Source organism: Oncorhynchus nerka, linkage group LG9b (genome assembly GCF_034236695.1).
Source record: "Oncorhynchus nerka isolate Pitt River linkage group LG9b, Oner_Uvic_2.0, whole genome shotgun sequence".
Classification (NCBI taxonomy): domain Eukaryota; kingdom Metazoa; phylum Chordata; class Actinopteri; order Salmoniformes; family Salmonidae; genus Oncorhynchus; species Oncorhynchus nerka.
Genome location: NC_088424.1, coordinates 30,245,186 through 30,255,326, shown reverse-complemented (window position 1 = coordinate 30,255,326; position 10,141 = coordinate 30,245,186). Strand labels below are relative to the sequence as shown.

Below are 10,141 nucleotides of genomic sequence, written 5' to 3'. Positions count from 1 at the left end.
CAGCCAACAAGTGCTCAGCATATGTGGAAACTGCTTCAAGACTTTTGGAAAAGCATTCCAGGTGAAACTGGTTGAGAGAATGCCAAGAGTGTGCAAACCTGTAACCTGCAAAGGGTGGCTACTTTGAAGAATCTAAAATATAATTTGATTTGTTTAACGCTTTTTTGGTTACTACATGATTCCATATGTGTTATTTCATAGTTTTGATGTCTACACTATTAGTGAAAATAAAGAAAAACCATTGAATGAGTAGGTGTTCAAACTTGACTGGTACAGTTTATTCTTTAATGACAAAAAATACTTTATTTCCACAAAGCAAACACTAAAACAAAGAAAATGTAAATACCGTAGGGGCAGTTCGATATTAACTGGGGCGGTCCAAAATAGTATTTTGGCTGTATTTTAAATTCTGATACTGAGATGCTCTGTTTGTTGCGGATCCTCATTATCCCAAGTCGTCCTATAATAATGTGGCCACATACAGTAGGCTTCCAGCAGGCCCAGTTATTCAGGAAAGCTTGACAACTCTGCTGTCCCGCACCTAGAGCTTAACGCTTCAATAACCTATAGCCTAAATATAGTTAATTTCAATTTTACAATGCATTACCTTTTATGTGTGGCATCAACACAACCAGTTACAATGTTTTAATGATTAGGCTACTTCAAAAGTCTTCTGTAGGCTACCTGCGCACATTCGTCCAAAATATAATTCCGGCATTCAAACTGTGCAGATTGTGGCATTGCATATATTTGTTGCATTTATTTTAAATAACTATAAATATAGTATCAAAATATTAAATCTGATTTCCACCTGGATGATCATTGTCTGCAGCCGGCTCTGATCGTAGTGTAGTTCTAATGAAAGGCAGGGAGAGTTAGTTCGTCAGTGGTGGTTAGCAAATCCTCAACCTTCTGGCCCGTAGCCTAGCGTGGCATCGACTGTACCACAAAACCATGCTGAAGTGGCAAAGTCGATATCTACATTAAACAACACAGGGTCACTACAGTTATTTGTGGTCGTAAAACATAATTTCGTGTTAATTCTATAAGGGGGAGGGTGCGCATTTTTTTTTTACAGTACATTTTGAACTGTCCCCTAGGTGTACAAATGTTTCAACCTTCAACACAGGACGAACAGAAACACAATACAACATGTCTGTTACAGCAATAATACAAGTTAGATAACTGCATAAATCAAACTGACAGTTTAAATGAATTCTACATATGGATATTTCAGCGGCTGGCAGAGACTGCAGAAACAAGGTTTTTAAGCAAAATTTGGGGCATCATTCTCACTGTCTGGCCCACTGACCAGAACAGTCCACCGCTGACTGGAGTCATCACTTCTAGGATACAGGAGGAAGTCATAGATAAGGGCTGCTGCTACACCTCCACACATCGGCCCCAGCCAGTACACCTGGAGTACAGGAGCAGAAATGGTGCCAACAATTCAGTATCTGTGCTGAACCAAGAGCTGCTGTGGAACAGGTCTATTTTTTTGAGACCAACCTGGATAATTAAAAGTTAGATAATAATTCAAAAGTGATAGAGGTGCAGTTGATAGACAAGAAGCTATCATTAATATGATATGATAGTTTTGACGACAACACAAGCATTAGGGTGAAAAAGGTGAAAGATTACCCAATGGTCACCAAAGTGTTTGGAGATTACAGCTGGCCCAAATGAGCGAGCAGGATTAATGCCACATCCAGTGAAACTGATCTGAGGATAGAAACAATTAACCATAGCATTTCTGGCATGTTTATGTTATACTGTACCGCTATATTGCACTTACACTGGAGATTATGGATTTTCCTGAAGTGTGTTTATAGCAAGACTATAATCTACTGTAGATCTACCGTGTAAAGCTGAAAACATTTTTATTAGCACACATGTTTGGGTAGCATTATTCACTTACTGCTGCAAGATGTCCCAGGGCAACAGAGAGCCCGATGGCTAGAGGGGCAGAACCGGTGACATCCCCACGCCTTTTATCAGTCACTGCTATGACACATAGGACCAGCTGGAAGGTGGTCAGGAGCTCGATGACAAACCCTTGTCCTACACTTATTTTATTCAGCTGGAGAAGACCGGAGAGGATATGATAAGCTTGTGAAACATTAGGTGGCATCTGAGATGAGATCTGAGATGCATGATGGCTCAAGCGTTGATTAAGTCAGTCTGATTTAAAGTAGATGAGTTTAAGCTTACTTTAGATGACATTTTCACAAAAGTCTTCAACATGTCTGAATCAATTACATTTAAAATGAATTCATTCCAAAGTATATTTTCAGCATTTTAATACTTAGTGGCAATCTGCAATTGGTACATACATTTTACATACATTTTTTGACTTTTAAATTAATGATACAGTATATATCCATTGATTCTTGAAGAATATAACTTATTCCATCAGAACCGCAAATAATCTTATTTAGCTCCTTTTTTTACCATGTAATTGTAAACAAACAATGTATAGCCTCAAAACATGGTTAAAACTTTAATTTTGTTAACATGGATGGTCAGTCCTTGCATCTATAGCGCTGTCTATAAATTTGAAAGTGATAAAAAATGTCCAGACCCAGCACTCAGCTTTCTCCTAAAACAGTGGTGGGTGACTGCTTTGTTATTGTTTGAAATCTCTCCATATTAGCTGAAAACAGTCAAAAGTGATATCCACTCACGTGATTAACTCCCAGTGCATCAATGTTTGTCGGCTTGACTCCATACACTATGGCACTAGCTACTACAGCTCCCAGCATCTGAGCCAGGATGTAGAACACTGCCTTGAACACACTGATCTGGCAGCTGACCAGCAGACCTAGGGTGATGGCTGGGTTCAGGTGGGCTCCACTGATGTGGCCCAAACTCTGGGCCAGCGTGGCGATGGCCAGACCAAAGGCTAACGCTACTTTAACCTCCTGGTCAGGCATGGAGTTATGTTTATTCCCGATAGCAGAAGATATACCGATGAATATAAAGAGGATCATGCCAATCAACTCTGCTAGAACAGCCTGCCAAAACGCCCAATTTCTGAGTTCTTCCATCATTGTGGTGTTGGGTGGCGTTTGTGTTGTGTCTTCAGTGTTACTAACAATGCAAGCCAAGCAGCATTTATACCGTAGTGTTACTGTAGATCCCTAGTGAAAGTAGGAGGAGACTTGACATTCAAAGTAGCAGGAAATACCGCTAACAAGAGACTTCAGGTTTTCACCCCTTTTTCTCAGTCACCCCATAAAACATGTACATCAGTTCTAAACAGAAATTGTTGCACTGAAAAGTGACTGACAAACATTACTATACAGGAACTCTTAAAACACATTCTTTGCAATTCAAATGATTTACATTTGTCAAATATCTATGTTAAATTTAGAATTAAAAAGGTTGTTAAAGTTGAAAACAGGACATTTAAATCGATTTCCATGCTTTATTTCTGACAAGAAGTCAAACATGCTGCAGGGTGTATAAGTCATCACAGACAAATACAAAATGGTATCTTATACGTCTAGTATTTTTTATTTATTTAATGTCTGAAAACATTTTGCTACGGTGTGCCCTACTGATCATGACCCAGGTGTCTTACAGCTGGCGTTGAGACTAGTGAGGTAAATTATCCAACTAATGTGTTATACCACTGCACTGCAAGTCATGAATCGTTTCCAGGGTAGATTAAAACAATATAATGGCTTTGATTTACTCCAAGACCTACTGAGGGCCTGATCGCCAAGGGCGCAGGACATCAGAACCTCCGACATCACTCCACCTATCAGTGGTTGCTATGACACACAGCACAAGCTGGAGGGTGAGAATAAATTCTATGCCAAATCCTTGATTCCATTCAACTACAAGAGAAGAGAACAGGAAAGCATTTGGTTAATCTCGCCCCGCGTAACTGTCTGAAAATACAATAGAATTACGATCATTCAGAGGATGTATTTAAGCAGAGGGAGTTGAAAGATAAGGCGGCTCTGCTTCTTTCAGCTCCAACAATCGCTGCCAGGAAGGGAGAGCTTATATTAAAGGCTGAAATCAGAAGAAAACACATTAACTCAATGCATAGAGCCGCTGTTGATTCAATAGATGGCTAATACGTTTCGAGGACATTATACATCTAAATCTTGTATTGCAACTTCTGTACAGTGATCTGAGCTGGAGCGGCATATGCTACAAAGGACACCATTAACTTTGAAATTCTGTTTGCATTTAAATCCCAAGTTAACTTGTGTATAATGTAAATTATTTTTGGATCAACTCATGGTAGGCTACTGACAACACAGAACTGGCAGCTGACCAGCTGGGTTCAGGTTAGCTAAAGATTGTACACCAGATAATGTGATATATCCATTTTTGGTGTCTATTACCGGGAGTTTCTCCTTGAGAAAACCTACTGGATAAATACTAAAAGAGCAAATGTTCCATAGCCTATAGGTAGGTAGGCGTTGGTTTGTTGGACGAGTATCTGAACAGAGAGTTCAGCACTTCTGCTCTTTTCTATAGTCTGTAGATAACACAACATATGTGTATACTTATCGGTGGCACAAATTGGGATATGGGGGAGGGGAATGGGCAGGGTATATGCAAATTAAATACTGTAGCTTTTACTGTATTGTTTTTGCAGACATTTCTGTAGTATTTACTACAGTGTTTTTTGTGTCTGTGGATAATACTGCAGTATTCTATAGTAAAACTATAGTCTTTTTGTGGGAGCTGCCACCATGGTTTTGCTAGTTCAATATAAAACAAGTATAAACTTGGCATAGGCGCTAGGTCAATGGTATTATGGAGCACAAATGAAGCTGTTATGCCAAGTTTGTATCATACACCCTCACACGGTTTAGTCTTGCAACTAGCACCTTATCCAAAAGTTAATTTTGAGTAATTAGTTTGGCTTGAATCAGGTATGCTTGTTCAACTGTCTGGTTTGATTGAATCAGCTGAGAGCCATGTCACAATAGGGGATCTATTCAATCTGTAAAGCTGAAGTGTTACAGATTCTGCAATAGTAATGTAAAGGCAATTTGCGATTGAGCCGACGTATACAGCGTTTACCGTGAATGCAGTCTCCGCTAAAGCAGGAACATTGCCTTTAAATTTCAATCACGCTGTAAAAGTGAACTTCCGCGATGCGGATTGAGCCCTAAGTAGGCCTGTTAGAATGAATGTTTCCTTTCTCCATTTGAAGTAATCACTGATTAGACATGACATGTTTGGGCAAGTGAATACAACGGCTCCAGAACATGGCTTTCACCTGTCCAGTCATTTCTAATGACTGAAATTAGGAATAAAGGATGTACTTTATTTTTACCTTTTTTTCTCCCTAATTGGTAGTTAGTCTTCTCCCATCTCTACAACTCCCATACGGACTCAGAAGAGGCGAAGGTCGAGGGCCATGCATTCACCTAAACACGGTCCTGCCAAGTCGCACTGCCTGCTTAACCTGGAAGCCAGCACACCGATGTGTCGGAGGAAACACTGTACAACTGGCGACCGAAGTAAGCGTAGCCAAACACTACCCTAACCCAGACGACACTGGGCCAAATGTGCGCCGCCTTATGGATCTCCCGGTTGCGGCCGGGCTTAGACCGCTGCGCCACTCGGAAGGCAGGATGCACTTTTAAAGGATTTGAACAGGGCCATTGCATTGACTACAGACATCACATTTCCCCGCCCTCTTTTCTTTCGTTTTCCTTCTGAAACATTCCTCTATTGTTGCAGATAGAAAAGTGTTGCATAGAAAGGACATGCTTATCCATGGAGGGTTGTGTCCATTCATTCTATACAATTACATTCTAGCTGCAAGGGTCTGAATGTTCAACCCAAATTAATAGGCCCCTTCTATTGAGGAGCAAGCCAATTGAAATGGAAATGCAGGTCAATTGATGTATCTGCTGTGCCTATGAAATACATTTATCATGATCAGGGCAATCAATCTATTTTGTTACATTTGGATAAATGTTAAATTAAAGATAATTACATTCATAGAAAATGGTTTCTGTTAATACACCATGTTGTGGTGATTAATTTGCATGAATTCCCATAACCTAAGATCAACTATATTCTCTCTCTAGCCACCAACAAATTTGTGCTTTGGTCACTATGGGACTCAGATATTGCGAATGGGGAACTCATTAGCCTACAACAAATCAGATGGTTATTGTTCACTCTGAATTATTCACTCTATTTTGAGTAAGTCAAACTGATTGATGTGAATCTGTGTAGGGAAATGTGGTTGTTGAATCATGACAATAACAACTAACAATCCTTCACTTCATACAACAGACATTTCAGAAAGGTTGGTCAGAATGAGAAACCAGTCATGCCCACGCCTCTGATTTACGGTTCATCCTACCCAAAGAAGAAAACAGAAACAATAAATTTCCTCTAATACTCTCTGCTTTTACTTTTTGTAACCACATAAAATGCAGATAAGACTGGGGTGTGTTAAAAGTTACTCATATTTTTTCTGTAAACTTACTGGCTCAAGCACACAGTGGATTCCAGGGGGAAAATTTTTTGGCCTGTTAACAGCAATTCTAGATAAGGAAATGTCAGCTCAGGGATTTGAACTTGCAACCCTTTCAGTTACAAGTCCACCACTCTAACCACTAGGCTACCCTCTGAGATAAACTGAAATAGATTGTGTTAGCCAAATTTTTAATGAACCTTTATTTAACTTTGTAAGTCAGTTAAGAACAAATTCTTATTTACAATGACAGCCTACCCCAGCCAAACGCTAACCCGGATGACACTGGGCCAATTGTGCGCCGCCCTACGGGATGCCCAAACATGGCTGGTTGTGATACAGCCTGGAATCAAACCAGGGTCTGTAGTGACACCTCTAGCACTGAGATGGAATGCCTTAGACTGCTGCGCCACTCGGGAGCCCCCAAAGTGTTTGTCTTTGAAGTCCAAAAATTAAGTCCAAAAATTAAAAGGGTACTGTTTGGATGTGGAGACTGGATATTGCTAAAGTAAGCAGTTCATGAGGAGACAAATGCCAAGAAAGGAACATCTGTTAACATCTGGTGTTTTATTTACGTACAAAAGTGAAATACAATTCAAGAGTGCACACAGAAATACATATACATCAAGAAATAAAAAGTTCTTCCATAAACAGGTACATAGAAAATATACAAAAACAAATAGCTCTATATAGAATACTGATATGGGAAATATTTGAACAAAGAGCAAGATGTTCCAACAACTCTTGTTCAAGACGTTTAGAAATTGAAGTGAATACTCAACAGTAGAGGCTGCGGAGGGGAGGACGACTCATAATAATGTCCGGAAAAGAGCAAATGGAATGGTATCAAACACATGGAAACCATTCGTTTGATGTATTTGATACCATTCCACTCATTTCGGTCCAGCCATTACCAAGAGCCCGTCCTCCCCAATTAAGGTGCCACCAACCTCCTGTGATAGTCAAGTGACAATTTGGCTACTAAATCGGCAGTTCAGTGGTGTGATTTTCAATGAAACAGGCCTAATACTAATAAAAATGCTCCTCTTATTTGAAATTCTTTATCATTATTTTGAAATAACAATTCAACTGCTGCCATTCTAAAGGAAATGTCAATGCTTTACAGGAGTATACTGTAGGTAGACAATCTAAAGTCCTATACACTATATGGTGTTGCTATTACAACACTACTTTGTTGATTCATTTCCATTTCATTTTCATTTCATTTCCACAGCTGCAGTCTCCTCTCCATTAACATTATAGTCTCCCACCGGGCCACTAACAAGGACCTTCATACGTTCAGGGAAGTCCTCAGATTTGGGGTACAGGAGGAAGTCATAGACCAGAGCAGCTGCCACACCTCCACTCATTGGCCCCACCCAGTACACCTGCCATGGTGCAAAGAAGTCAATCATCGAATCAATGGAAGAACAGATTGAAGACAAATATTACAGGGTTAACTTTAACTTTGCTTTTTTACAATAAAACAATAGAGATGCTGTCACTCAGTAACCACTTCATTGAAAGTAGCTCAGCTATGGTAATCATTTTAGAAGTTTATTGAATTTACTAGTCATGGAATTGATGTCACACTAAATGCAAGGAATCTGCAAACACGTGCCTGCAAACACACCATATCCACTTACCCAGTGATTTGTGTAATCATTCATGATCAAAGCTGGTCCAAAGGATCGGGCCGGGTTGATACCACAGCCTGTGTAGCTGATCTGTACACAACAACAAGATAAATATCTTAGGACAATATGAGGGATGAGACGATCTGTTGTAAAATCAATATAAATAGTTTATGGTTATAGGATTAGGCCTAGGGTCTGAGGGGTAAATTCAACAGTTGACATTTGCACTGAGTAAAATTAAGCTTTAATTCAGTGGTGATTTGTCACAATAACACATTCAAAATCCATGTTTTGTTAATTGGATGCATGTGTCAGAGGAGATACCTTGTTGACAAACTACTATAAGTAACTTACGGCTGCCAAGTGTCCCAGAGCGACAGAGAGCCCGATGGCCAGGGGGGCAGAGCCGGTGATATCACGCCGCCTTTTATCAGTTACTGCTATGACACACAGGACCAGCTGGAAGGTAGCCAGGAGCTCGATGCCAACGCCTTGGCTGGCACTGACACCATTTAGCTACGAGGGGGAAGGAGGGGGGCAGAGGGGGAAACAAACAAAAACAATTTGTCAGTGTGCATCAGCGTGATGGATGTTTTTCTCATCTACTATGTGCTATTCTAAATAGCTGGCAAAGCAAAGGTTTCCTTTGTGAAGTGCAGGGTGAGGAGAAAAAAATCTCATTTGAAATGTAATGTAAACTTTCAGCAGGCTGATAGTCTAATAAGTCTGAGCAAGTCTTAGTTTATTCATTCATTGAAATTGTAAATGATTGAAAGATGTTGATAATTGATCGTATTCTTACAAACTTTGCTAATGTGCAATTTACATCATTTAGAATTCCATTAATGGCAATAGATGTGATGATCCTCTGTATCAACAGCTTATAAGACAATATAACTTGGTGTCCATAGGAGGCATGTGAGGGTTTTTTATGGCATGGGAAAGTAACTACCATCCAGCTGTACATCCTATATTCACTAGAGAATAGCAGAAGCACCTATGCTTAATATGAGTTAGTGTGGTCATAAAAAAACATTACATTATTCTGTTAGTCAATAGTTTGCAGCCTGGGCATTCAAGCTTACTCATGAATGACATCCCATTTGAGTCCCTTCAAAAATCATTGAGTCGAACTAAATTAAACTAAGTTCAATCAACTATTTTAGCAATGCAGTGCATGCAGGTTCACATGCATTACTGTTTGCCAACAACTATGAGATGCAATATACATTTATCAAGAAATTGCACACAAAGTTCAAACACTTCCCATAAAATGGAATTGAAAGCCAACATTTCTAATTGAAAAGGACACACATTAACCATATATATTCAAATTTGCATTCTGAAACAAATTAGCCAAAATGAGCCACTCACAGCATTGACCCCCAGTGCAGTATTTGCCTCTGGCCGGGTTCCATAGACAATAGCACTGGCCAGAGTAGAGCCCAGCATCTGAGCCACTATGTACATCATCCCCTTGAACACGCTGATCTGGCAGCTGGCCAGCATGCCCAGTGTCACAGCTGGGTTCAGGTGGGCTCCACTGATGTGGCCCAAACTCTGGGCCAGCGTGGCGATGGCCAGACCAAAGGTCAGAGAAACCTTCACCTCCTGGTCAGGAGCGGTGTTGTTTGAGTTCCCAATAGCAGCTGAGATGCTGAGAAATATGAACATGGTCATCCCAACAAGCTCGGCTAGTACAGCCCTCCAGAATGCCTTGCTCTTGAACTCTCTCATCTTGCCTGTAGCCTGGACGTATGGTGGTCTTATCTGAGATAATGTAGAGTGGTGTCAGTGGAACTCCCAAACAACATCAACAGGCTGCATTTATAAGGCTGCTGATAATGAAGGGAGGCGGGTTCTAAAAAGTGAAAGGGAAGGGAGAAATCCAAAAGGCTTGTTTTCTTCTACACCCCCCTTTCCCTCACTCTTTTACTGGTCTCCCTCTCCCTCTTTTCCTCCCTCCCCATCCCTCTCGTTTCCCATACTCCCTGCACTTACTTCTTTTTTTCTCCCTCTGGACTTTCAGAAGTAGTGGTGT

General features: G+C 40.4%; 2 protein-coding genes and 1 non-coding gene across 3 annotated transcripts; all 3 read right to left on the bottom strand.

Moving 5' to 3' along the window:
• Positions 1-1,121: 1,121 nt before the first annotated feature.
• On the bottom strand, positions 1,122-3,102 carry LOC115114579 (aquaporin FA-CHIP). The gene is made up of 4 exons (XM_029642950.2): positions 2,685-3,102; positions 1,919-2,080; positions 1,642-1,722; positions 1,122-1,417 (listed from the first exon to the last, which is right to left on the bottom strand). The coding sequence occupies exons 1-4, from the start codon at positions 3,048-3,050 to the stop codon at positions 1,268-1,270; spliced, it is 759 nt and encodes a 252-aa protein (XP_029498810.1). The 5' UTR covers positions 3,051-3,102; the 3' UTR covers positions 1,122-1,267.
• A 1,258-nt stretch (positions 3,103-4,360) lies between these two features.
• LOC115114899 (U7 small nuclear RNA) lies at positions 4,361-4,416 on the bottom strand. Its single transcript, XR_003861294.1, has one exon. It is a non-coding gene; the product is annotated as a U7 small nuclear RNA (small nuclear RNA).
• Positions 4,417-7,010: 2,594 nt separating this feature from the next.
• LOC115114578 (aquaporin FA-CHIP-like) lies at positions 7,011-9,918 on the bottom strand. The gene is made up of 4 exons (XM_029642949.2): positions 9,475-9,918; positions 8,455-8,616; positions 8,110-8,190; positions 7,011-7,851 (listed from the first exon to the last, which is right to left on the bottom strand). The coding sequence occupies exons 1-4, from the start codon at positions 9,835-9,837 to the stop codon at positions 7,681-7,683; spliced, it is 777 nt and encodes a 258-aa protein (XP_029498809.1). The 5' UTR covers positions 9,838-9,918; the 3' UTR covers positions 7,011-7,680.
• Between the last annotated feature and the right edge of the window lie 223 nt (positions 9,919-10,141).